Raw genomic sequence first — 27,665 nt, forward strand, 5'->3', positions numbered from 1 at the left:
GGGGCGGAGGCTGGAGGAATTTTGATGTGCTTCATACTAAGAGTCTAAATTGTCTTGACAAGATTGTTGGTAGAATCATGGACATTAAGAGATTCCGATGAAAAAAGGATTCAGAGCTGTGAGGAACTTCTATAGTACTGAAAGGGATCTTGCCAGAAATGTGGGCATTAAGCATGCTCCTAGTGAGGCTTTGAAAGAAAATGATAGACATGTGACTGAGCAATAGAGCTACAGTGCAAAGAACTTGTCTGAATGTTTTGGGCAAGGTGGAACTTGTAAGTGATAAACTTGGATATTTGGCAGGGATTTCTAAGCTAAATCTTGAAAACGTCTCCTTGCCCCTTTCAATACACTGTGGGAAGAGAGTTTGTATACCCAGCAATAGACGTAGCGTTGACAGAGGTCATTCGTTTATGTGTGTTTACCTTTGGCACATACACTTATGAATGTGGTGGAGCCTATGGGGTCAACGTTATCAAAGTTCTTAGGAATAATCATATCCTTGTGGAATGAGTTTGCTGGGCCTGGCAATGAGAACCATCAGTTTCCACAACCCTGAGGCCACAAGAACTAGGTGATGCCCGGCTACTGCTACCAACTGCTTGGAAAAGGATCACATTAGAAAAACGTGGATAGCAAAGATTGCTAACAATCTTTTGGGATGTTCAAGGTATTTTACTTGATGAATTTCTGGAGGGACAAAGAATGGTAACATCTGCTTATGAAAGTGTTTTGAGATAGTTAACTGAAGCTTTAATAAAAATGCCCAAGAAAGCTTCAAAAAGAAAAAGAAAAACGTGGATAGAGGCAATGGGATCCCCAAAACTATGAGCCTTCATCATCCTTCAGACCTGGAACTGAATTCACCCACGTTAGAATAATCACCCATTTACAGTCCAAAGGGCAGCATTTACATCCTCAGATATGCAACAGAAGGGCTGGAGAAAGACCTGAACATGGTAGCTCACTGTGAGATCCCAGAACACCATGGACAGACAGACTAGCCACATGCCCAAACCAAACCCTGAAATATCCAGACAAAAAAAAAGGTCACATAAAACAGATTTGACTCAGTATGCCCTCCGAGCAATTTCAGAAAACCAGAAGCCAGGACAGAAATGCTTGAAAAATTCTGATCAAAAATTAGTTCCAACCTAGGTCCTAAAACATCAAATCAGTGTGTGGGCAAAATAAAGTCATTCCCAGACTTCTTAGGACATTCTTGGAGTACGTATTACGAGAAGATAAGTAGGAAGAGGTGGCTTCCAGCACAGAAGAGTGAAGGACGGCTCCAGGATGGTATCTGGAAAGCAATAAAACAAACCAACTCCACACTCACTGCAGTGAGTCAACTCTGACTCACGGCCACACCCTAGGACAGAGTTGAACTGCCCCTGTGGCCTCCCAAGATTGCAACTCCCTGCGGGACTAAACGCCTAGCTTCGCTAACACAGTATGGCTGGTCGGTTTGAACAGGTGTCCTTGGGGCAGCAGCCCGGTGCTGCTATGCTACACTCTGGTAACACCATGGCACCTTAGGGATGCCATAACGCCAGGAGGAAGAAGATGAAGGGCTCCTCTAAAAGAGAGTGATAAGTGCGAACTAATCGAAAATATTATTAATAAAAATATGACCAAGAATGTTGAAACAATGGTGCAAACAGAGAGACATAGAAAAAACAAAGGTCAATTTAAACTTGAGTAGGAGGGTAGCTGTGACAGTTCACCTGATTCAACAATGATCAATATTTGGCAGAGGTATAAATATATAAAACCTGACCATATTAACTAAAAATTACAATGCAACTAGGGTAAGAGATGGCAAGTATAAAGAGGCAGAGAAGGGTGGGATGGAAAAACGAAGTCCTAATCACAATAGGATATCAGTCAACAGGCCCAAAACTGGTATGGCGCAAAAGAAAGAAATATCGTATCGAAACATTTACAAATCTAAAGATAATACAGGAGAGAAACAGGTTGAGTGGCTGCCTTTAAAGAGTGAAATAGGGAGGGCTGAGTGAAGTTTGTTTTACCTTTTTAAAATGATAAGTATTTGACTTTTAAAACCATATATATGAATTATTTGATAAAGAAAATGTAACCTTAAAATTTTGACACTTTTTTTCTCTCTACATCTTTTAAAAAGCCTTTCTTTTTGTCTGGCATATTCAGAAATAAAAAAAAAATTTTGGCCAAATCATACTTGGGTGGTTTTAACCACCCTCCTACCAGTGTCCCCCAAAGCATTCCGAAGAAATCCCAGAGTGTTTGTTGCTGAGCAGGAGGAAGGTTGATTGCTGGGCCCTAGGGAAACAAAATATCTAGAGGAGCAAATTGGTAAGATTTAAAAGAGCCTCATGTAATTCTTATCAAGCAAGTGAGTGTATATGCAAGTGTGGGAGGGTGGGGTCAGGATGCTGACCAGCACAAAGGGACTGGGTTTTCTTTTCAATAAACCACAATGTTATTGTAGCGCTGCTGTCTTAATCACTAATGATTTAAATGCAAACATACAACCACCACAAATCAACACAGCTTACTTTTCCTTGCACAAGTTTTCAATAAGAGAAAGCAGGTTTGTTTTACCTCAGCAACTGTCTTGGTAAATACTACCTTCTTGGATTTCTCTGAGGATTCTGATTTCCTCTGGCTCTTATTCCATCACATGCTACATTTTCCACTCATGTTCTGGTTGGTACCCATGCTCACTCTCCTCCTAGGGAACATTCCTTTTCCCACGCTCACGGTGATTACCTTAATCATTTCATTTATGCAGTCTTAGAAACTACATAAGTCTTCAGAGTTTAGAATACTCATATAATCTTATTTTAACTCACAGTCATGGAAAGCTACTCAACAATAGTTCAAGTTCTTACCAGGATGGACTGGTCGCACTTAGCAGCATGTCAATTCTAACTCACAGGGACCCCATATGTTGCAGAGTTGAACTGCAATTCAATGGCTGGGTTTTCTGAAGGAGATGGCCAGGGCTTTTTTTTTTTTTTTTTTTTCAGAATTAATTTTTGTTATTGTGATTGAGAATACACACAGCTGAACATATACCAACTCAAGTTTCTCCATGCACTGACATTAAGTTGAGTTATGCAGCCGCTCTTATCCCCTAACATAATCTCACCACACATCTAATCTTTCAAGTTGTTGCTGTCTTCTAAGCTTGATATCATCTAGGATCTAAAAAGAGCATAATGCTCAGGGCAGATAATATTTATCAGTTAAGCTAAACTATTGTTTGTTCCCCGCCCCCATAATTTTATCGGGGGCTCTTACAGCTCTTATAGCATCCATACATCAACTGTGTCAAGCACACTTGTACATATGCTGCCATCATCGTTTCCAAGACATTTTCTGCTTGAGACCTGGATGTAAGCGCCTCTTTGTTCCTCTCCCCCACCCTCCTCTATCCTTGATCAATTGTACATTGTTATTCATATCTTACACTGTCCTTTGTCTCCATTCACCCACATTTCCCTTTACAGGGTGAGGGGCTATAGATCCAATCTTGGGATGGATTCTCCTTTTCCCACCCATCCTGCTCCCCGACCATCTCCCTACCCTCATGATACTGCTACTCCCATTACTGTTCCTGAGGGGTTTATCTATTGCTTGGTTTTAAGATGTTGGAGATATTTTTGGTTTAAAGTTTAATGTTATTTCAGAACAGCAGTCCCTGGTGGTATAATGATTAAGTATTGGGCTGCTACCTGCAAGGTCAGCAATTTGAAACCACCAGATGTTCTGTGGGAGAAAGATGAGGCTTTCTACTCCCATAAAGAGTTACAGTCTTAGAAATCCTCAAGGGCAGGTCTATCCTGTCCTATGGGGTCCTATGAATTGCATAGACTTTATGGAAGTGGGTATGGTTTGGTTTTAGTGAGTATCTTATTTAGGTTAGGGGTCTCTGGGAGGCAAAACCAGTTAGACTTATCTACCTCTCTATATAGATGCACATCCACAAATACACCTATATATGTGTACACACATACACAAGGAGAGTGAGTGTGCGGAAAGAGTGAGAACAATGTTTACATCAAAGGAAAAGGCTCACAGAGTTGTAGAGGAAGGCAAGTTCCAAGTCCGTGGGTCAGATGTCAGACTGGACGCTTCTCTTGACTCATATAACTGCAGGCACTGACAAATCCAGATCGGCAGACCCAATGGGAGACTTCTGGTTGCAGAGGCAAACAAATCCAAAGTTGTCAGGTAAGGTGGCAGGTTGCTGACTCCCAGGAACGGCAGGCAACACAGCAGGCCTCTGGCTCAAGCCCAAAGAATTGGAGATCAGATGACATGCCAGATACAGGACTCAGACCCAGTACAAATAAACATGTTTTTCCACAGTATTTGATGATATTAAAAGCAGGCCACACCCACCCCCAGAAAACTGCCTTTCAATTGCATATAGCAGATCTCATTACTGATAATCCTAACACAAAATCTTAACTATTACAAATAGTTTCAGGGGCTCATTGAGCCTCCAAGATGTCACATCATCTGGATTAAGTGACTACGTGGAATTCTGTTCCTCCTCCTTTTTGATCAGGATTCTGGTATTGAATTTTTGATCAAAATATTCATTAATGTAGCTGGGCAGCACTTAGCTCTATTGGTGTCATGGCAAAGGACGCAATGATTCACGGAGACAATTAGTCACACATCCCATTTCCTCCTATTCTTGACTCTCCTTCCTCAGTAGGTTGCTCTCTGGTGGGGTAGTGGGTTACACATTGGGCTGCTAACCATATAGGTCAGCAGTTCAAAACCACCAGCTGCTCCATGGAAGATAGTTGAGGCTTTTTACTCCCATAAAGATTCACAGCCTCAGAAACTCCAAGGAGCTATAGAGTCACTATGAGTTAGCAATGACTAGATAGCAGTTGGTTTGTTTCTTCTTCTGCTGCACCTTGAATGGTCAAGAAACTACTAAAGTGAACTAGAAGGTGTAATCAAAGCACTGAATCCATTGCTGGAACAGTTAACTGTGATGTACATGAAACTATGACCCTAACCTTCACACTAAAGAACCAATTCCCATGAGATATTTGGCAGTACATAAGCAGTCTCAGAAGCCACATTTCCTATACATTTTTTGTCTTTGCTATCAATGATACAGTAAAATCTGAGAAAGCTGGAAACTATGTAAGGCTAAAACTCATCAGAAAAGGACCATACAAAACTGTGCTAAAGTTATCCCAAATCAACACACACTCCCTACCACAGTGATAAGCCAACCTTATCGGAAATTCAAGTCAAGATTTGGGAGGGGAATATGCATATCAGGAGAAGGAAGGCTAGTATATGTTTATTGGTAGAAGAATTGGGGGGGAGGCAACTTCCCATGGAGGCAGGGGAAAACACCTAACAGTACCTATATAGAACTTAGGAGAAATTGCCTGGTACCAAGTTCATAATTGGACACTTTTGTCCTAGTTTCTATCCAGCCTTTGGTGACGCAGGCTGTGCACTACAGACTACTGGGGCTTAAGACTCTGTTCTTGGGTATACAACATCTTTCACAGACCACACCAGAAGGACTTAATATAGAAACCTCAATAAGTGCTAAGGGCCCTACCTCAAACTCCTATGTAACCCTTGGACTTAGGCTGACATTCCCTAGTGTGAGAAGCAGATAACTGCTATCCCAAAGGCACAGAGCTGGCAGTCATTGAATTTTGGTTCAGATCTCTTGCCTTGAAGTTGCCCAATGAATAGTGAGCCAGAAATACCATATACTTCCCATTTTAATGCCCTCCTTGCTTTATTATGATATGTATTACATAATCTAGTAGGTGTGGTTCTGTAATGACAATGAATGTTAATGAAAGGTTTGCTTTATCTCCAACTCATATTGTCTGTGTAAATAGTGTCCAGTCACTCAGAGTTGAATCTGTACAAATCAAGAATATATGTATTGTAGTTCATAGCTGGCCTATCCTTGTCTAATTCCCTCTTCCCAACTATGTTTTAAATTCGATACCATTTGTTAAATTAATGACACTATCAACAGCATTACCTTATGCCCTAGGGAGAAAACTGATAATATCCTCCAATATGACAATGATGTCTCTAAAGTGAACCAGAAACATATATAAAGCATAGTTCTATGAGTGGATTTCTAGCCCCAATCTAAGAATAATTGGGTCTATGACTTGAGTCTGCCTGATGCTCATCTCATGAGGAGATCACTGATGATATGTGTGCTACAGTGAAGTGTGCTGAAGACACTAGATGGTCCCTGGCTATCAGGAAGAACAGCATCTGGGAGTCTTAAAGGCTTAGCTTCAAACAAGCTGCCATCTAATGAGGTGTCAACTAAGACCACATGGCAGAAGCAGACCAGTCAAGGATTGTAAACAATAAAATCCAAACCCAAAGGAGGGAATGGTATCAGAGTTTAAACTGTGAACACGTGGTTTTCAGAAGGCTATGGACGACAGAAGCCCAAAATCCATTTGCAGGATTTTGCTTCCAGTGAAATCTCTGACCGTAGTCAAAGTATGTGAGCAGCCTTGTTACCAGACAGAGAGCACTGTAAATTATGGTAGAGATAACCCAAACTCAATGCCATCGAGTCAACACTGAGGCATAACAACCCCCTGTGAGTTTCTGAGACTTTAATAGTTTACGGGAGTAGAAAGCCCAATCTTTCTCCCTCAGAGCTGCTGGTGGTGGTTTCAAACTGCCAGTCATGCAGATCACCCAACACGTAACCACTAACCACCAGACCTTGCTATATAGTAGCTATAGTTAGGTTCAAATGAAATATCTTATTTGAACTCCGTTTGACCCAGTCAAAAAAAAAAAAGGAGGAAGGGGACATGCATGTGGATTAATGCAGAGTGCAGAGAAAGCGATTCCAGCAGCTGTAGCTACGTTAAAACTTAATACCTTATTGTTGATTTCTCAATGGACTCATTTTCAAGCTGTTTAACTTTTAATACGGTCTAATTAATTTTCATTTGAGGTTCTCCTGTTTTACTTCGTTATTGCGTGTATGTTTCCGTATGTGAAATCCAGGAGAGGTAGATCTATAAATACATGGACCAATGATTTCTTTAGGGTATGTGGCAAAAGAGGTTGGGGGGAAATAGCTGATAACAATGAACATGAGAAAGAAGAAAATGTTCTCAAATTGATTGTGACAATGATTGTACAACTCCTCTTGATATGGATGAATTGTATATGTGGGCTATGTGCCAATAAAAGTTTTAAAATAAAAATGCAACCTAATAGAGAGCCATAGGAAAGACCCACCCAGAAAAGTCAGTCCTGTCAAATCCCGTTCTCACAGGTTTCATTGTACCTATTACAAAACTTTTACCAATTCAGCTGTTTACAGTTGTACAACGTATTGACATCAATTACATTACGTGGCTGAGCAACATAACCTTTACTCCACGGAAGTTTTCCATCATCACAAATAAACTCAATACTCTATATGCAGGAGCTCCACTCTGCGCTTCTTCTCACTTGCTAACCACGAATAAGCTTTGGTCTCTATACCCATGCCGGTTCTTGCTCTCCCCCACCCCGCGCCTCTGGATTTGGATTTTATTATTTGCAATCCTTGGATCATATAGGCTGGTGTGGTTCTTCCATGTGGACAGTTGATAACTCATTTAGATGACGGTTTGTTTGAAGACAAGGTATTTTTAACTACCCCTCCACTCTTTTTTTTAAGTCATATTTTGGGGGACTCTTCTCACAATCCACACGTACATCCATTGAGTCAAGCACATTTGTACATTTGTTGCCATCATTGTTCTCAAAACATCTGCTTTCTACTTGAGCCCTAGGTATCAGCAACTCATGTTCTTGTATTTTTATATAAGTGAGGTCCTACAACATTTGGAGATTTTCTGGTTTACTAAGTTCATTCAACATCTCTCCGCTCGATCCATTAGGTAGCATACATCAAGACTCCATTTCTGGGACTGGCTAAGTAGTATTCCATTGCATGCACGTACATTCTTTTTGAACCCATGCACCCTTTGATGTGTATTTATGCTTTGTTTTGACCTTTTGGCCATTGTAAAAAGTATTGCAGACTTGTAAGAACTGATCAAGGAAGTTTTCCGCTGGCCCTAATGCCCTGCCTTCGGGTAAACAGAGCTCAACCTAATGGGAGATTGAACTGTATAGGGAAGCAACATGAGCTTTGGCTCAGGGTAAAACTGTACTTGCTTAGACTCCTCATACTGACAGAGTCTGGAGGGCTCCGTCATTGGAAAAATTGTTGATGTCATCAATGTAATTGCCTTATACCCCAGGGGGATGAATGACAATGTTTTACTTTTTTATTTCTATGGGTTTTTATTTAACTGCCTTTTGTTTGCTTTTTTGTTGCTTGCAGGTTGGTTTGTTGCTTATGGGGTTTTGTTATAATATGCTCACCAATGTAAATCTGAGTAGTGCATATCCCGTGGACAAGCAGATGGATTCTGGGCTCCCACTATCTCTAGCCCCAATTCAAGAACAGTTCTGATAATATGGCTCTGCTTGATACTCCCCTTCATGAAACGATCACTGAAAATATGGGTGTTACAGCAAAGTACGGTGAGGATGAAGATGGGCAATCAAATGGAATAGTTTATGGGGTCTAAAAGGCTTATATTCAGACAAGTAGCCATCTAAGTGATGAGTCAACTAAGTTATACGGAAGCACACTAGCTTGTGTGATCCAAAGATGACAATAACAAAATCCAAATATGACAAAGGAAAAAGTGTCAGAGCTTAAATTGTGAACGCCCAATTTGCAGAAGGCCACGGAGGGCAGTGGGAGCCCAAACCCATCTACAGAGTATCAAGTCAGATTAAGCTGATGGCAGATCCCCTCTAGCCACAGACAAGGTTCTGGAGCAGCTAGCGTTACATCAGACGGAGATCATTGTAAAGTTGATTTTGCTGGATCTGGGTCAGTCAACCTCCCTCTTGATCCAACCTGAATTTGTTCTAGGTACAAGTATTTCTTGCTTGTTTCATGATAAAAACTTCTTCCCTGGCTTTTAAAATATTGATGGTGGTTTTTTTCTTTCTTACTCATTATTTGTATCTTTATGTTATTATTCTTTTATCCTTACCACATTATTTTGGAGTTTTTATTGTTTCTGTTGGGTTTCCCACTTTTTGAAGCATAGAAGTAGTAGATGTATAGAGATAATAACTGAAGCAAGGGTTTACAGGGGATGCAGAGGTAAGGGGTGGGAGATAGGGAGGGTGAGGGGACTTGGGGAGCAAACAATGAATGCAGGAGGGGGGAGGGAGCATTACAACTGATTGTGATTACACAACTCATTTTAAAAGCAACTTAAACATGGGAGTATATGATAGGTCAATACTAGGTCAAGGAAACCACAAAAAGAAACCAATATGGGCCAATGGTTACCATAGGTGAAGGGGAAAGGGTTGTGGAACTGGAGAATGTTCCGTTGTGTACATTTTGGCCACGATTAGAAAAAGATAATAATGCTAGCTTCGGCAGCACATATACTAGAAAAATAATAATTACATGAATAACAATGATTAATTACATGGTAGAAAATGTCCTAGAATTGAATATGACAGTTGTACAACTCTTCTTACTACGAGTGGACTACTGAGTTATGTGACATGTGATAAAATGCTAACACAGCTGTTAAAGACAAAGTGCAGCAGGGCACATTGGTGTCTACGTTTGTTGGAGTAGTTTCCAAGTCTCTTGAGTGTAGCCAGAAATGAATTGCTAGGCTATATAATTCTATTTTTAGTGTTCTTAAAACTTTTTGTTGGGAATTGGGTGAAGGTTTACACAGCAAACCAGCTTTCCACCTAATAGTCCACACCCTCGTTGGCTGCTCACAAGCTTAAGATCCCAGGTGCTACTTATCAAAGTAGGATGGAGAACATTGTCATTGTGGACCAGGGCAGGCATTTGACTGTTGTGTTCTAGGTCAAGCAACTCATTTCTTCCAGGTGTTTGAGTGTGTCTATGAAATTTTCATTACTTTGCATTGTGTGTACACAATATTTTTTTCACAATATTTTATTTGAGGAATCAATGCAGTTTATACCACAAATGCACCATTTTGCATTTCCACTAGAGTGGATAATGATCTTACTTCCCAATATTTGTTATCTTTATGCTAGCTTTTAAAAGAAACTTTTAATTTTAGCTACCCTAATGGGAAGGGAAATAGTATCTCATTGTGGTTTAGATTTGCATCTCTTTAATGGCTCAAGATGTTGAGCATCTTTTATTAACCATGTTTGGTGACCTCATTTGAATGCCTTCATTGGTGAAATGTATATTTAAGTCTTCTGTCCATTTTATGAATGGGTTGTCTTTTTGTTGGTGGTGAAAAGGATATATTTTGGTTACTAAGTTTTTAATCAATATACAATCTTGCTATATATTCTCTTAATCGGTAACTTATCTTTTAAAACATTGCGGGGGAACCTTTTGATACTCTATTGTAAAAAGCTAAGCTTACGAGTGTTGTCTATGTATTTTACTCTGTGCATTTCCTGGTTTTGGCTTTCACTTTGAGGTCCTTCCTTCAGTTGAAATTTATGTGTAGTATGAGGGATGGATCTGATTCCATTTTTCTGGAATGTGGCAAGCATTTCTTCTGAGACCCTACTAGATGGGGTCAAACTGTCAGTCTTTTGTCAGGGGCTGAGGGCTTGACCATTTGCACCACCCAGGAATTACACTTAAGTCAACATACACACCCTTCTCACTACTCATTTCTCAATGCACAGTAATGTTATTAAAAAAAACACCAAACTGTATGCCACTGAGTCAGTGTCAATGCATAGCAACTTTATAGGACAGGGTAGAACTGACCCCTATGAGTTTCCAAGACCATAACGCTCCATGGGAGCAAAACGCCTCACATTTCTCCTGTGGAGCAGCTGGTGGTTTTGAACTGCTGACCTTGCAGACAGCAGCCCAATACATAACCACTTCACCACCAATAATCTTATTAGATAGGTATTATTCAGTACACTTTATGAAAAGAGTGAGGGGCTCAAGGGCAATCAACACTTAGTTACAAATGGCAAAGCCCAATGCAAAGATCAATCTTGTTTCAAACTTCATGCACTTTGGAAAAATGAACTGCCTCGCTTCCAACAAGCATAGGAAATGGAGAGATCTTCAGGGAATTTTAGAGATCATCTATCTAGTTGCTCCCCCAAACTGTTTCTCTGGAGAAGCAACTTACGGTCTCAAATCCTCAAACCTGTGAGTAGCAAAATTACACTAAAATCTGTACCCTTGACTCTTATGCTAAGACACTTATGCAGGTGTCCTATCCTGTGATCTGGGAATAGCTCATATTTCCTCACCATTAGCTTTGTAAATTCAAACTGGATTTAGAAGAGGCAAGGGCTATCTTTGTTGACATCCAATGAAGACCAGAAAAGTGATGCATTCAAATTATAGTGCCAGCAAAGAATTCTGAAAGTACCATGGACTGCCCAAAGAACAAGCAAATACCTTAAGTACTGGAAGAAGTACGGCCAGAATATTCCTTAGTAGCAAGGATGGTTGAAACTTTGTTTCACATACTCTGCACATGTTATCCGGAGAGACCAATCCCTGGAAAAGGCTCTCAGGCTTGGGAAAGTGTATGGGAAGTAAAAAAAGAAAGACCCTCGACAAGAAGGGATTGATACAGTAGCTGCACAAGATTGGGCAGTGTTTCACTCTGTTGTGCAGGGTCATTATAAGTCAGAACCAACTAGGCAGCACCTAACATTGACACATTTTCAGAAAGGCCGTTTTATAAGGACAGGGAGATAGGTTCTTTAAATATAAATAAGAGCAGATTAGAGACAAATGTAAAAGAGCAGTCAATGCCACAGTTCCTCCGGATTCTTAGGCAGAGTTTTGGGTCAAAGATCCAGAATGTGTACCGCTGACCTTCCTAATGGCAGGGGCGCCACTGGACAGGATTTCCTCAGTCTTTGGTGCTGCCAGAGCTCCCAAGTTGCCTTCTGTAAGCCACGTCCTATTTCCCAGGCCACAAGAATTATCTGCAAGTGCCCATCATATGGAAAAGTTTGGGAAGCACTTATTTAAAATAGACCAGGCTTGATCATTACATAAAGGCTAAAAAAAGGGCAAAAGTACAATGGAATTTCTTTCAAATGTTGGTATGGAAACGAAAAAAGAACTAACACTCATGCTACAAGTGTGTCTACTTGTTTTCTTATATGTGTACATATATGCATATACTTTTTTCTATCTGTACCCCACCCCCATGGTGCACACTTAGGCTATGTAAAGGTATAATCTGAAGTAACTGCTATCAAGTTGATTCTGATTCAAGGTATATCCTAACATCGCTCAGGTAACCTCTAGTTCATGTAGCAAACGGTTAAACTCTGAATACAAGAGCAAACTTGATTATCTCTAGCAGTAGTAAATGTATTGGGGATAAGTCTGAAAGAATGTGCTAGAAATGATAAATGCATCCATGAAGCCCAAAAGAGATGTATTTAGATGTTAGTGGATAATCTTCATAGAATAGAAGCTTCAAGCTGTAGATAGCTTTCAAAAGACAAAAAACTGAAACCCCAATTACTTGCTTACAGCCACGCACAGCAGAACTGTTTAAAGGCCCCACATCCCCTGGTTCCTACCTCCTGGACTTGACAGGCACTCCTGGAAGTTCTTTTAATCTCTCTAAAACCAGAAAACAATATCCAAGTACTTCCTGATCCGCAAGGAAATGAAATCTCTGGTTAATTTACAACTAGGAAATCTTTGTTTGAGGAGGCAGAATTGAGCCATATGCTACTAATTAATCTTAAATGTAAGGTACTTAAACACGAGTCCCTTTATTAATCAGTCCTTTAAAAATATTTGTGAGAGTTCAAGGCAGCTCTTTTATTCTTGCATATGAGAAATATTCTTTGAAACTGGTCATCGAGTTCTTCTTTACATAGCTCATGTGGGGATTACATATTTTAAAATCATGTAAGTAAGCTGTGTATCAACAGCGCTGTGTTGCACACAAACGAATACACCACTAACGAAGTTTCCTCCTCTGAACCAGGACTCCACACCAAAGGAGCCCTCAACCAAAAAAAGAGAGTGAGATCAGTACAGAAGCTAAAAAATTAAGCATCCTAAAATAGGATTAACTGCATGAACATGGGAAAGGAGGCAATACGGAGATTTTAAAGAGCAGACAAAGACATTTGGATGCTCAGAATGCAACTCCACCAGATGCATGTAAGAAACATTAAGAACTTGTAACTTCGTCCCCACCTCCAGCCAGTCTTGGGGCTTTGGGGCTCAGCTCAAGGGGAGTCCCTCTGGGACATGGGGGGACAGTGAATGGTGTGACCCTTTGCTGGGCATTCCTACACAGTAGGGTATGCTGGGCCCCTCTAGGGTTTCCCATATGGGCTCCAATGAATTTTTCCCCTTTTGCTTGCAACTTTCCCTCAAATCGGTTAATGCTATGCTGGGATCACAAACAAACAAAAACAGAGAATTGCTCAAATTCCTCTTCAGATTCAAACACAGTTTCAACCCAGACAATCGCAAACGATCGTCTCAAGGAAATAGATAACCAATGTTTTCATCCTTAGGCACCATAGAGCATGCTTTGCGTGAACCCGAAACCCAAGCAGACAAGCTCTTTGACCCAGCAATGACATCTGAGATGTTTCTTCATCTGTTTCCAGAATACAAGTTCAGTTCTTCAAGAAAGGTGCTATTTCTCGAATCCTGTGAAGGGCAGATTCAGGCAGAAACAGGTTCTTCCAGCCCCCATATAAAACTATAAAAGTCCTAGACCCAAAACAAGTTTGTGACTAATGTAATTGTTGTGAATTTTGGGGAGGATTTTTTTAAACTGTTGTGAATTTAAGTCCATACACTCAAATTTCATGGTCTAGTATTTGAGAAATACAATGATAGCTCAGTGGTTGAACTCAACTTTGTGTTCGAAGACCAAAAAATTCAAGAACTGAACATATTTTTCCCATAAGAAATAATAGAAAACTAAATAATTGGTTCTGTGGGCCAAAAATTCCAATTGTAAATTAATTTTTCTGAGACTTAAACAGCCCTAAGTTGTGGAACTACCTCCTAAAACATCTAAACATATTAAATGCAATACATTAATTTTAAAAATATCATACAGTAACAAAATTAATTCCGTTTTCATTGTTTTGTTTTGTTGTTTAAAAAGCCTGTGGGTTTTGGAAATGGTACAGTATCATGGGATGTTCACATTAAAATCCCCACTAGCATTCCCACACAACAACCGAGCGAGCCTGTCTTTCATAGGCTTGTGGCCTAGCAATGCCTTTTCCTCTTTAGTAATGAAGGTCCTATGAGGCATTTTCTCCCAGAAAAGTCTAGTTTCATCACAGCTGTACACTTGCTGGGGAACAAAACCTACGTTTTCAACAAATTCAGCCACAAATTTATTGACTTCCTGTATATTTGAACGCCCCCTCCCCCATGCCTTGCTATACCGTGTACCCTGTTCTCTTTTTGAATTTTTCAAACCAGCCACAGCTGGCTTTGAACACTCCAGACTGGCTCAGCACTCGCTACTGAAATATTTCTCACTAAATCACTATGGAAGCTTTCAACCTTCTGGCATATCACCATCATCTCGGATACATGGTGACGGAGTTGTTTCTGATTTACCCAAATCAGCAGTAACCTTTCAACCTCTTTGATGGTCTGGGTTTTTTTGTTTCACGATTAACGGATTTCACACCCCTCAATACATAATTCAAATTTCACAATGATTTCTTTATCATGGATCTCACGGTTTTCTTCTTAGCCTTACTGCTGGTATCACTAACTTTCTTTGAAACACAGTTAGGATATTTGACACAAATATGCGTAAAAGAAAAAAAAACAATGTCAAATGTTTTCACACACCAATACAAGATTGTATATTGTTTGAGGGGGCGTGACACTGAGCCTGAAAGGTCCTCACCCTTTGTATCTGCAGCGAGACTTAATGTATGATTCACTCTCAGCACGTACAGGTTTTTCAAGCTGGATTTTTATGTTGAACTATCAGCAAAGTTATGAACACTGATTTGGAATTTTTTTTTCTCCCCGAATTTTGCTGTTTAAGTAGTGGGAAGTTCGAGCTTGGAATCACTGGACAAGCAAGGTATCACTGTGTATGTATATATATTCTGCATCCCTCCCCCCTCACCTCTCTCCCACTAGGATAGAACAAGTGCAGCCCTTGGATAAGTGGGCATCATTTACTTAACTGTTAAGTTAAAGTTGAACCAAGGTCTGGAGTATATCACAAAGCTATTAATGGAGGGAAGAATCTCTCAACTTGGATAGATATACAACGTACCTGCCAAAATCCAGAAAAGGATCCCTGGTGGTACAATGGTTATGAGTTGGACTGTAATCCAAAAGGTCAGCAGTTCAAAATCACCAACCCGCACAGCAGGAGAAAGACAGGCTGTTCCACTCTCATGGGAAGAGTTAGTCCCAGAAACCGGCAGGGGCAGTTTTCTACCCTGTCCTATAGGGTCACTATGAGTTGACATCGACATAATGGAAGTGAGTGGGAAATTCCAGAAAAACAAAAAAGAGAGACAGCAGATGTTCCCCAATATTCCCTGGAATTCTTTTCATTAATATCCCAATCACCTGCGTTTTCCATATACAATCATTCATTAGCACCGTTCCCCCCAAAATCTCTGGTACACCCAAAATTCAACCTGTCCTGCACTCACATACCAGATTTATTTATATAAACTTGCAACTTCAGAGAGTCTCCCATCCGCTCAAGAAAAGTACACAAAATCCTCATTACATCACATCTAGTTGAAACTCTTGCATTTAAGTCTTCTTTGGGCTAGCTCCATTTAGTGCTCAACTTTATTTCAAGCTCACGCTCTCCCTGGCCAATCCCTTTTGAAGGGACCACACCTTCCAATTCAGCTCGGAACTCCTCAGGCAGCCTCAATACAACAATAACAAAAAGGTTTCTTCGCTATCAGCTTACAGATCTCCCTTAGATTTCAAGACATCCCTCCAGAACTTGGTATTAGCTCAACAAATGGCAAGTATGGTCCAAGGTATTTGAACACTGCCGTCTCAACCCGAGGTTCACTTTCCCAGTCACCCCTTAAAGCAGAAGTCGCTGTTCTTTGAGGATAGGGCAGAGGATTTGGACGACTGCAACCTAAAGGGGGGGAAATTGAGAGGAGCGAGGGCGAGAAGGGAACGCCCGGGTAGCGTACTTCGGAGGATTTTCTTTAGGAGCAAGGTGAAGATGGGTGAAGAAAAGGATTCTCTACGGACAGGCCAAAGTGCTCCTAGGAAGGGAATTCAGGAGGGGGCCCCGAGATAACGGAAGTGTCGCCCATCATTTGCAGGAGAGGGCAGGTTCCACGTGAAACAAAGAGACTGGGAGCCAGACGGGGCGAGGTTATGAAGATCCTGGCATCTCCGAGGATCGAGAGGTAAGGCACGAAGGGCGCACGGCACGTCCTTTAGGACAGGAGGCGAACGCCGGGATGCGGTTGCCAGGAGGGACGAGGTAGGCGTCTTAGGAAAGCTCAGGGGTGAACGTTTCTGAGGCACTGCTTCAATCTACGGGGGCGAGGAGGGGTTTCTGAATAAGATTCTCTCGCAGGCAAGTGCTCTCGGGACAAGAAAACCTTAGGCGCGTCGAAAATACTACAGCGTCAAGGTGCCGGCATTCCCCAGTCCTAGCCCGGATCTGCCCGGATCTCCCCGCACACTCACCGCGTCTCCTCTACACAGCGCCGTTCCAGCTGAAGCTACCGGCCCGCGCAGGCGCACTTAGCGCGCGCACCACGTGACTCCCGCGCCCCGCCCCGCGCCCCACGTGACTCGCGGAGCCTATCGATTCCCTTCTCGCTCGCCCCGCCCTCTCCTAACCGCTCCTTCACGCGCGCCCTCCCCGCCCCGCCGTTTCCGCCCCGCCCCCGGCGAAGATGGCGGCGCGCAGGTGTCTTCCGGCCCTGCGTGCCTGCGACGCGGGCCGCCGTTGGGCGAATCTCGGCCTCCGGGCCTCTCAGCGGTTCTCCTCCGCCGCGGCTGCTTCTAGGCCCCTGGATGCGCAGCGACTGGCGGAGAGGCTCCGAGCCCAGAAACAGGAGCAAAAGAAGGAGTCGGTGAGTTGAGAAGGGACCCCACTTTCCAGTAATGTAGACCCGTGGAGGGAAAGGGGAGAGCTAGGCGGCAAGGTAACTCCCCACATCGATATCCCGGAGAGACCGTCACGCGTCCGTCCTCAAATGGCTCTAGAAAGGGACGAGTTCAATAGGAAATTAACAGTCATTAGTTCCCCACACACTTCACGGAAGGCTTCCCCTACTTCATTCCCCTACTCTAAAAAACCCCCGAACTGCTGTCGAGTAGTTTCCAAGTTACAGCGACCCTTTGAGACCGAGTAAAACCGCTCCTTAGAGTATCCGAGGCTGTACATTTCTACGGAGTAGAAAGCCTTCTCTTTCCCGCCACCCTGTGAGCAGTTGACGCCTACCCTCCCCCACCAGCGTTCCCTCTCTCCCTCCCCGCCAGGTACCCACCAGCCCTGTCCAACGGAGGGTGCAAGAACTGCTGCGCTTCACACAGCAGCTGCAGCGAGTCCACCCCAACGTGCTTGCTAAGGCGCTGAGCCGAGGGATTCTGCACCAGGACAAGGACCTCGTGGTCATCAATAAGCCCTACGGCGTGCCTGTGCATGGTGAGGACCTCGTGGGAGAGGGCGGGGGACTCCTGCTGCTTTGCTGGCCGGTTCCTTGTGGGGCGCTCCTGCCCCTTAGATTCAAAATTGGTCCAACTTGTATAGAGCAATATTCTACCTAAAGCTCTTTGGGGCCACAAAGATAAGACCGAATCCATTTTCCCAAATCAGTTCTAACTTGAATCTGTGTGTAGAGGAGGCTGCAGTGAGTGCTATACTACTACTATGCTCACTACCGTCTTGTGGACACGGTCCCCAGTGACCCCACTGGACAGAACGGAGCTGCTGCTTGTTTCTGAGCCCAGACATCTCTATAGAATAGTAAGTCTCATCTGCTGGTTTCAAACTGCTGAGGTTGCAATTAGCAGCCCAACTTGTAACCCAGTTCACCACCAGAGCTAGCTCTTGGGTACTGCAAACGCTCATCCTTGTCTTGAGGTAGGGCAACGGTTTTCAACCTTCCTAGTGCCGCAACCCTTTCATACAGTTCCTCATAACTGTCATTTTGCTACTGTCATTTTGCTACTGTTATGAATCGGGTGATTCTTGTGAAAGGGTCATTTGACTCCCAAAGGGGTTGCGACCCACAGGTTGAGAACTGTTGAGGTAGAGAGAGAGAATAATAATTAAAAACACAAGGGGACTTCAAAAAGTTGGAGGAAAATGGAATGCAAAGTGAAAGGAATTTTTCCATAATTTTTATACGCTCTCATCCATGTCGAATATATGCCACAAAACCCCAGTGCCTGGAACTTAATGGACACTTAGATGTTTTTACATAAGTGGTAACTGTACTTGTCAGAGACTGGTGGGATGAGTTGGAGAAAGATATGCTTAAAATGCATTTGTAAAAGGGTTCTTCAGAATAACAAGGCATAGTTGAGGTAGATGAAGGGACTGCCTCTTGGAGGTGTGGAGAAGGTTAGGCATGAAGGTAAGGAATTAAATCTGTTGTTACCAAGTGCTTTGTATGATTTTTCTTTCTCTTATTCTCCACAGCAACTTCTTGTTTTTCCATATGATATTAGGCAGTTACTATCCAGATATTTACATTTTATAGGTGAGAAAACTAAAGATGGGAAAGGTTAAGTAATCCGTCCAAAATCAAATGGCTAGTTGGGAGCACACAGAATAGAATCCAGAAATGCGTAACACCAAAGCTATCCTTTTATCCACTCTTCCCTAATGCCTTAGGAGAGCCCTGTGATTTTACATTATTCACCCAAATTTACTTGCAAATTCTCAAACTTCCGCTTATATAGTAAACTATCAGGTCTCCCTCCATTTGGGTGGATGGTTTCTGAATGAGTACATAGGTTGTCTTAAGGCTGTGCTTCTCAGGCTTCAATGTACTTATGACAGCATCTTATTAAATGCTGACTGTAATTTAGTACTTGAGGTTGGGGGTCCTGAGGTTGCATACCAGAAACCAACCAAACTCACTGCCGTCAAGTCGATTACAACTCATAGCATTCCCAGAGGCTGGAGTAGAGCTGTTTCATAAGGTTTTTGAGGCTATGAATCTTCCTAGGAGCAGAAAACCACATCTCCCTTGGAGCAGCTGTTAGGTTCAAACTGCTGACCTTGTAGTTTCCTTAACCCCCCTCCCTCCCCGCTCCTCCTCCCCCAGGCATTTACTCCACTATGCCGCTAGGACTCCCTTAAACTCTATGCCAGGAGATTTCAAAATGTTTCTGGACAGATCCCATTATGTTTTAATTAGTTTTTTTCCAAGAAAGTTTTGAGGTCCTCTTGGGTCTAATAAGCTCCCTGAGCAGAGTGAGGCTACTAGTTCCCTGGAGCACACTTCAAGTAGCAAGGCTGTAGAAAACTTTAAGCATCAAGAACGGTGTATTGCCCCAAAGTAGACGACTTTGTTGGGATCTTGTCTTGGGCACTCAGACTTCCGGCTTGTCCCATCTTAGGTGGTCCTGGCATCCAGCTCTGCATCAGCGATGTCCTCCCGGTCCTTGCGAAGATGCTGCGTGGCCACAAGGCAGAGCCCTTGCATCTCTGTCACCGGCTGGACAAGGAAACTACGGGTGTGATGGTGTTGGCTTGGGAGAAGGAAGTGGCACATCAAGTACAGCAGTTGTTTAAAACCCGCCAGGTGGCCAAGAAGTACTGGTATGAGACCCAGCGGTGATGGTAGAGATGGCATGAACAAAGGCATCCCCTTCAAACATCCACTCATATATCAGGAACTCTTAGTCATAGAAGGCTAGAACCTGTTGGGATATAAGTGTGCGAAACAATTTTGGCACTTGGAAGATAGGCTGATTGAATCATGGTTCATGGGTCTTCTGACTGTACATCAAAATGATAAAAATTAATTATACAAGTGATAGGATTTTATTCCTGTGGTAAAAATTGTATGTAAAAGGCCCCTACTCCCCATTCTAACGCCTTTCTTTAAGGTAGCACCCGCTATTAATTATTTAGTACTTATTAGTACTTATTTAGTACTTATTCTGATCGATAGTGCAGTTACATTTGTGACTATCATATACAGCAAATCTCTATTTGTGTACAGATAGCACATTGTACAATGTACATTGTACTTTATTTTCCTACAACTATATGTGAAGGATCTTTCTATGTCAGTGCACATAGATCTGCCTCAGGTTTTAAAGTAGGAAACACGGGCAAGAAATAAATTGCAATCAGTATAGGGTGTCTTAGATTGCACATCTTTGTGGGAGCAGGATAGCTTCATCTTTCACCTACGGAGCAGGGGATGGGTTTGAAACCGCCTGCCTTGTGATTACTAGTCCAGTGCTTACCTGCCAGTACCATGAGCTCCCCTGAAGGAGGCGTAAACCTAAGGAAAGGGTAAACAAGTCTTACCTGTCTGCTGGAATGACAGGGAACTTCCATCAAAAGTGATTCAGAACAAGGTCTTTTATTCTTGAGACGTCTTTAGGGAAAACACCAGGAGTGGTCCTCAAAGTTTTTTACTTGGTCATTCCTTTACGTATTCACGAATTCATTGATTTAGTATGCAACTAGGACCCATCCTGGGTAGTATTGGGAGGGAAAAATCCAGGATACAAAAGAATCCTATGTTTATCCCAAAATATAAGCATCCATTTTTGAAGGCTAGAATGAAAGACCAACTTATGAATATAACTTTTTTGTTGTTTTCCTGGACTCCCCCCACTAATTGCTTGGCAATCAATTTTTGCATCTTTGTAGCAAAAAGATTTGTTTGTGAAAATAGTCATAAGAGACCCACCCCGACGCTGGGCCCTTCCCCTCCCCTCCCCCGCAAAAAAAATAGTCATAAGCTCGTAGGCTGAGGAATCATTTGGGACCCATTGATCCTATAGTTCTGTGTTTGATCCTTTGCACCGCCAAAGCCAACCTGCTGTGGCTAAAGCATGGGTTGGTATCACCCTCAGGGCCATCACCGTGCGTGTCCCCGTGCCCTCGGCAGGAGTTGTCGACATCCCCATCATCGAGAAGGAGGTGCAAGGCCAGAAACACCATCATAAGGTGGGTGAGCTGCTCTCTGGCAGGGTGGGTTTTCTGGTCCTCCTTTGAAATAGCTGATGTCTCTGGCCTCAGATGACGCTCTCTCCGTGCTACCACATGAACAATGGGAAGATGGTGAAGACGCGGACCAGCCGGAACGCACATGTCGCTGTGACTCAGTACCAGGTGCTAAGCAGCACTCTCTCCTCCTCCCTTTTGGAGCTCCAGCCTGTGACCGGTAAGGGGGCTGCCAGTCTGCAGTAAGAGAGCAAATGCCCAGTGCATTTGAGCGTTGTCCAGGGCCTATGTCGGGTGTTCTCTGGTCTGGAATACTGGTATTTGGATGGGCTGGGATTGCAGTTGACTTGTTTGACAAGGTTTCTGATGGTCACCCAAGGCTGGGAGCTCCTGTAGTGATGACTATTAAAAACAATCAATAGCCAACCCACCGACAAGTCGATTCCATATCTACTATAAAGTACAGAGTAGAACTGCTCCTTAGGGGTTTGCAAACTCCCAAAACTCACTGCAATCAAGTAAGTTCTGACTCATAACAACCCTATAGGACAGGATGGAATCGCCCCTGTGGGTTTCCGAAACAGTAACTTTTTTTTTCAACCGTGACTCTTCACAAGGGTAGAAAGCCTCGTCTTTCTTTCAAGTAGCTGCAGGTGGTTTTGAACCACTCATCTTGCTGTTGGTAGCCCAGCGCATAACCACTGAGCTACCAGGACTCGTATTGGGTTTCCAAGTTGCAAGCTACCTCCTCTTTCTCCCAAGATGTGCTTTGAGTCACAGCCCGGTGCATAACCCACTACACACTAGAGCTCCTCAGTAGACAGCAAAATGATATTGGGAGGCTTCAAAAAGTTTATGGGGAGGTTTCATGATCTTCTTAAATATTTTCATTGTTTCTCTTTTTAAATTTCATTATATTGTAATCCAACTTTTTGGAGCCTCTGTACAGTTTGATTACATTTTAAAATGTGCAAAGCAGTATTACTTATCATTAGAAGCAAAGCCAGTGGCGTGCCATGTATACTCAAGTATAGTAAAACTGGAAAAACCCCAAATACAACAAAGTATAAAGAATAACATTACAAGCAATAAGCTATATAGCATCACCTCCCAACACAGTCCCCCTTCTTTTCCATTATGGTAACTATTACCCTAAACTTGTTCTCTTGTTATTGCCATGGTTTAAAAATAATTATTTTACTCCCTAGTTGTGATGGTTAATCTTACTTGTTAAACTTGGCAAGGCCATGGTTCCTGGTATTGTGTAGTTGTCCTCCATTATTGTGATTTGACGTAGTCATTCTCTGTTTAACAGATTATGAATTACAACCTCTATTACAGTAGGCATAATATAATGCAAATGCATGAGTGCATATATATGTGGCAGGGTTACTGTGGTATTTCGAGTCAGTCTTACAAAAAGACAGACTCAAATCAGCTCGTACTTTGCTATAAAGGGAGTTTCCTTGAGGAAATATAATGTCTAATATATATGAACACTGGTACACTTTCCTCTGCTTTGGATCTGTGGGCTGGAAAACATCTGCTCTCAGGTTTGATTGAATTTGATTTGAAGTTGGTAGCAGAAGTGGTATTGTTTCCATGACTTCTCATAAATTTCCTTTTTCTTCTTCCTTGTTTGTTTTAGGTGTAAAACATCAGCTTCGAGTTCACCTGTCTTTTGGACTAGATTGTCCAATCCTTGGTGATCACAAGTACTCAGACTGGAATAAATTGGCCCCGCAGGTAATCCTGCTTTAACCCCTTGTGTAACAAAATATGAGGAAGAGTTTCAGGGCTTATTTTTTTTAAAATCAGAAATAGATCTGCAGATATGACAACTCATTGGTTATCTGGCTTTTGGAGAAATACAGAAGGAGTTACTGTTACCCTGGAGCTGCAGGTTCTGCTAGGAAAACCTCACCGCTTCATTAGTTAAGGAACAATGGGTAGGAGAGAGAAATCATTCTAAAAGCTAAAGTCAGCCTTTTATGCTTCTGCTAATGAACCAAGGTGGAATCTGTTTCTTTCATTGCTTTGTTGTCGCCTGTTCTTCTGTAAGAGGCTCCCTGGGGGTGTGGTTTTCCTTCTTTGGCGTGCCCTAAAGAGGGATGTCATGGCTGTATTTCCCAGGGAGCTTAGATGGTTTCCTATGGGTGGAATTCTTCTCACCCTGCATACTAGACAGAATGAACCCTTGGCATTGCTCTTAAGGATCTATTTTTTCTCTGTGTAGAAGCTGTGTGCCGGCACCCTAAAGAAGCTGGGGCTGAAGCAGTCAAAGGCCCGCCACATCCCTCTTCACTTGCACGCCCGGCAACTGATCATTCCTGCCCTGGGGTCCAGGAACGAGGACCTCAACTTGGTCTGCAAGCTTCCTCGCTTCTTTGTGCGTTCCCTGAGTCGCCTGGGCTTAGAGGTGCCCAGCAAGGATCAGAGTTGACAAAGCAGGGCACTTAGGAGTGTGGCGAAGTGTGTTGGCCAGTTTGGACCCAGAGCGCGACACTTTGCATAGTGGAGAATGAAGTTGGCCTTGGTGACTGATAGCTTCGCATGGGGAACAGGCTAGAAAAATCAACTGTGATACGTTGAAGGAGCTCACTTTAGGGCATACAGTGGAAAATAAAGCCCACTTACCAATCGTTTGGCCAAGCTATGGGAGTTCCTAAGACATGTCCCTGCCTTTAAAAAAACTACAGAAACACTTTGCCATCAGGTCAGTTCTGCCTCATAGCTACCCTAGAGTGTAGAGAGAGCTGCCCCTTTGGGTTTCTGAGGCTGTAAACCTTTACGGGAACAAAAAGCTTCATCTTTTCTTCCCAGAGTGGTTTGTGGGCGTAAACTGCTGATCCTTTGATTAGCAGCCCAACTCATAATCCCCTAGACTTTGTTGTTCTTTTGCCTGGCGGGATATTGACAAAGAGAACAGAACTAGGCATATGGCACCACAACTGGAGAACTAAAACAATCTATGGGGGCAAACTTTTCATCCACTGGTCAAGCTTTTTTCTTTTCAGGAAGGGTCTCTCTGTTGGAGAGAACATATGAGAACACATCATGGAACCCAGGGATTTTGTATAGCTATAGCATGAGGCACTGCTTGTTACGCAGCCTATGGAGGGGGTGTTTGATCTGTGGAATTTGGATAAGCAAGGAAAACGTATGTAAATAGCCAGGCGTAAAACTAAATAGCCAGACGTAAAACCGTTGTTGGGCACAGAAACCAGAGCTCATGTAGTCTAAAAAGAGTGATTGTTAGCTCCAGCTGGTAGTTGTCATGTGTCTCCAGAAAGTTAGGGAACTGAGACACGTGTGAAATCTCCCAGTACATATATGCCAGATAAAGTCAAATTAAACAAAAAAAAAAGCTTTTGTCAACTAAGGAGATGGTAGACCCAGATGGTACACTGATGTTTTGGAAAAGATGCCATCATTAAAAGTTCTAGATTAGAAATTGGCGTTTTCATCCACCTGTCGTCATCTGCCCTTTGTAGGGCAGGGATGGCCAGTAAATGCAATTGTGTGATTTTAAGGATTTTGCCTCTGTTTGTTGGATTGTAAGTATGTATATGACAAAACATTTACCCTTTCAACTGGCTGTTGCTACTGTCTTGATCTTTTTTGGGAACAAGGTTCCTGACTCTGGGTTTACTGCTCATTGAGCCAGCACGCCCCGTCTTGTTTCCTGGGAACAGATCTGCGTCCCTTGCCTTTGCACAGAGTGAAGGAAGTTGGACTGGCGCAGCATCAGCGAAGCTCGACGCCAGCCTCTGCACTAGGGCTCCAAAAAGTTCATGGAAAAATGCAATTCAAAGATAAGGAAATTTTCTACAAACCTTTTGACACTTCCTTGTATGCTGTCTGCATTGACAGCAAGGACCTCTGATGGGACAGTGGTTAAGGACATAACTGTTAACTGGTAGCTCAGTGGTTCAAACCCGTGATGAGCTTTGTAGCGAAAAGATGTGAGTCTGCCTCTAAAGATTCCCAGCTTTGGAAACCCGACGAGGCAGTCCTACCCTATTGAAAGGGTGACAGTGAGTGGGACATTCATTGATAGCAATGGGTCTGGTTTTCGAAAGTGGTAACATTTTCCCTAGCCCCTGCCCTGTTACTCTCAGAGCGTAATGGTTGAAGCACAAGTGCAATAACTATACCTGTTGACCTCAGGCCTGGGTTCTCTACATTTATAATGAGAAAGTGATTCACAGTTATAGGTTGGCCAAGTCCAGGTTGAGCAGCTTCCAGGTCTGTAGTGGGAATGGGTTGGTGGGGGTGTCAGATATTAGCCTGGAGGCATCTCCTGAGTTGAGTAGCTTAGGGTCTGGGGAACCCAAGAGGAGCAGGGAGACAACAGACTGGTGACTGCAAAGGTGAACAGACCCAATGGCAGTATGGTAGTTATAAAACCTGGTGTCAGGGTGAGAGGATTACGAGTGAAGGGGTGGAGTCTGGCATGTCAATCAAGATATAACCAATGAGGCCTCTGCAGGCATGATCTGAGATTTCTGGGGTCTCCTGTATTTTTCTCCTTGGAGGCTGTAGACACTTCTCTCTCTCGGCTCACTCCATGCGAGACATCCCTGTGGCGAAGACACATGGAGAGAGGCTGATGGAGCCAGACCTCCAGCCGGAGAAGCCACATGGAAAGCCCTGCCAGCAGCGCTGAGTTGCTTGCAATGCCACTGGATCTTTAAACTTCCAACCCACTGGCTTGTGATCTTCCTGCATTCAGCATCATTGCATGAGTTTTGTGAGTCTGAAGAGGACTTTATAAATTGGTGTCAGACATATGGGCTAATATCAGAGTTATAGATTTGATCTGGACTGGACTGGGATGTTCTCAATGTTCGATTGCTCTTGTATATAAACCTCTTGCTTAAATACATATGAGTGTGGATTTTTTTTCTCTAGTCTACCCAGACTAACACAGGCAGCCAAGTCAGGTGATAGGCCACTGATGACAGGCAGTGTGGGAGGCCATTGCCTTGAATCCAGACAACCAGACTGTTGGGCTGGGTTCTCTAGAAAAGCAAAACCAGTAATATAAATGTATTAAGAACTTCATATCAAGGAAGCAACCTGGCCCAGTTCAACTCAAGTCCATGAGTCATCAGAAGCCCTTTCTAGACTCACAGCGGCAGGCCAATGTAGTAAGCAGAAGTGGGAAACGGAGATCACAGGCTCGCAAGTGCAGAATTGTGAGGATCCAAGGCTGCAGGAATGTGGCATAGTGCCGACAGGTCCCTGAACCAGGTCATGGGCTGCCACTGGAGCCAGGTACAGAATCCATCCCGGCAGAGAGCAGCAAGCCAGGTCTCTTAGAAAAGGGCCACATCATTTATAGAGGTCTAGATAAAGATGTACATATGTAAACATATTTATAAGGATGGGGAAATAGATTTATGTGCATATATATAGGTTTAGTATTAAGGTAGCAGAAGGACATTGGGCCACCACTCATGTACTCCTTCAATGCAAGAATACTTTCTATTAAATTGGCATTCTATGATGCTCACCTTCCCGACACAACTGCTAAAGACAAAGCGCGTGAATAAGCAAATGTGAAGAAAGCTGATGGTGTCTGGCCATCAAAAGATACGTCTGGGGTCTTAAAGGCTTGAAGGTAAACAAACGGCCATCTAGCTCAGAAGCAACAAAGCCCACATGGAAGAAGCATACCAGCCTGTGTGATCACGAGGTGCCCAAGGGATCGGTTATCAGACATCAAAGAACAAAAAATCCTATCATTGTGTACTCATCTCCATGATATGGTTGCTGAAGACAAATGGGTGCATAAGCAAATGTGAAGAAAGCTGATGGTGCCCGGCTAGCCAAAGATAAAGCGTTTGGGGTCTTAAAGACTTGAAGGTAACCAAGCGGCCATCTAGCTCAAAAGCAACAAAAACATGGAAGAACCACACCAGCCTGTGCAATCATGAGGTGTTGAAGGGATCAGGTATCAGGCATCAGAACAAAAAATCTTACCATAGTAAATGAGGGAAGTGCGGAGTGGAGACCCAAAGCCCATTTGTAGGCCACTGGTCACCCCTTACAGAAAGGTCTCAGGGATGAGGCGAGCCAGTCAGGGTGCAATGTAGCAATGATGAAAAATACAACTTTCCTCTAGTTCCTAAATGCTTCCTCCTCCCCTACTATCATGATCCCAATTCTACATTACAAATCTGGCCAGACCAGAGGATGTACACTGGTACAGATAGGAACTGGAAATACGGAATCCAGGGTGGATGATCCCTTCAGGACCAGTGGTGTGAGTGGTGATACTGGGTGGGCAGAGGGAGGGTGGATTGGAAAGGAGGAACCGATTACAAGGATCTGCATATGACCTGGGCGACAGACAATAGAAAAGTAGGTGATGGGAGACATCAGACAGGGAAAGATATGACAAAATAATTTATAAATTATCAGGTTCATGAGGAAGGAGGA

At 43.0% G+C, this 27,665-nt stretch overlaps 2 protein-coding genes across 4 annotated transcripts in view; one reads left to right on the forward strand and one right to left on the reverse strand.

The window, feature by feature from the left end:
• The window catches only part of FAM118B (family with sequence similarity 118 member B), a 62,664-nt gene extending 45,837 nt beyond the window's left edge, over nucleotides 1-16,827 (reverse strand). The window contains exons 1-2 of one of the 2 annotated variants that reach the window (XM_075564110.1): nucleotides 16,760-16,823; nucleotides 4,067-4,273 (exon numbers count right to left, since the gene is read on the reverse strand). The gene's annotated coding sequence lies outside the window, so the exon portion shown is untranslated. Of the gene's footprint in view, nucleotides 1-4,066; nucleotides 4,274-16,759 lie in introns of both variants that reach the window. The other variant, XM_075564111.1, reaches the window with a different exon arrangement.
• A 139-nt stretch (nucleotides 16,828-16,966) lies between these two features.
• Nucleotides 16,967-24,874, forward strand: RPUSD4 (RNA pseudouridine synthase D4). 2 transcript variants are annotated; one of them, XM_075564112.1, is made up of 7 exons: nucleotides 16,967-17,151; nucleotides 17,561-17,726; nucleotides 19,652-19,853; nucleotides 21,128-21,221; nucleotides 21,294-21,438; nucleotides 22,867-22,964; nucleotides 23,455-24,874. In XM_075564112.1, the coding sequence occupies exons 1-7, from the start codon at nucleotides 16,972-16,974 to the stop codon at nucleotides 23,659-23,661; spliced, it is 1,092 nt and encodes a 363-aa protein (XP_075420227.1). In that variant the 5' UTR covers nucleotides 16,967-16,971; the 3' UTR covers nucleotides 23,662-24,874. The 2 variants fall into 2 exon arrangements, with proteins under 2 accessions (XP_075420227.1, XP_075420228.1); XM_075564113.1 differs by having other exon boundaries at nucleotides 21,333-21,438.
• The last annotated feature ends 2,791 nt before the right edge of the window (nucleotides 24,875-27,665 follow it).

This window comes from Tenrec ecaudatus, chromosome 12 (assembly GCF_050624435.1).
Source record: "Tenrec ecaudatus isolate mTenEca1 chromosome 12, mTenEca1.hap1, whole genome shotgun sequence".
Classification (NCBI taxonomy): Eukaryota; Metazoa; Chordata; class Mammalia; order Afrosoricida; family Tenrecidae; genus Tenrec; species Tenrec ecaudatus.

Excerpts from the sequence above, each read along its gene's own strand:
- RPUSD4 (XM_075564112.1), top strand. The coding sequence starts at position 16,972 with ATGGCGGCGCGCAGGTGTCTTCCGGCCCTGCGTGCCTGCGACGCGGGC. Across the intron at positions 19,854-21,127 it reads CAGGTGGCCAAGAAGTACTG|GGCCATCACCGTGCGTGTCC; the intron begins GTATGAGACCCA and ends TATCACCCTCAG. Across the intron at positions 21,439-22,866 it reads GGAGCTCCAGCCTGTGACCG|GTGTAAAACATCAGCTTCGA; the intron begins GTAAGGGGGCTG and ends TGTTTGTTTTAG.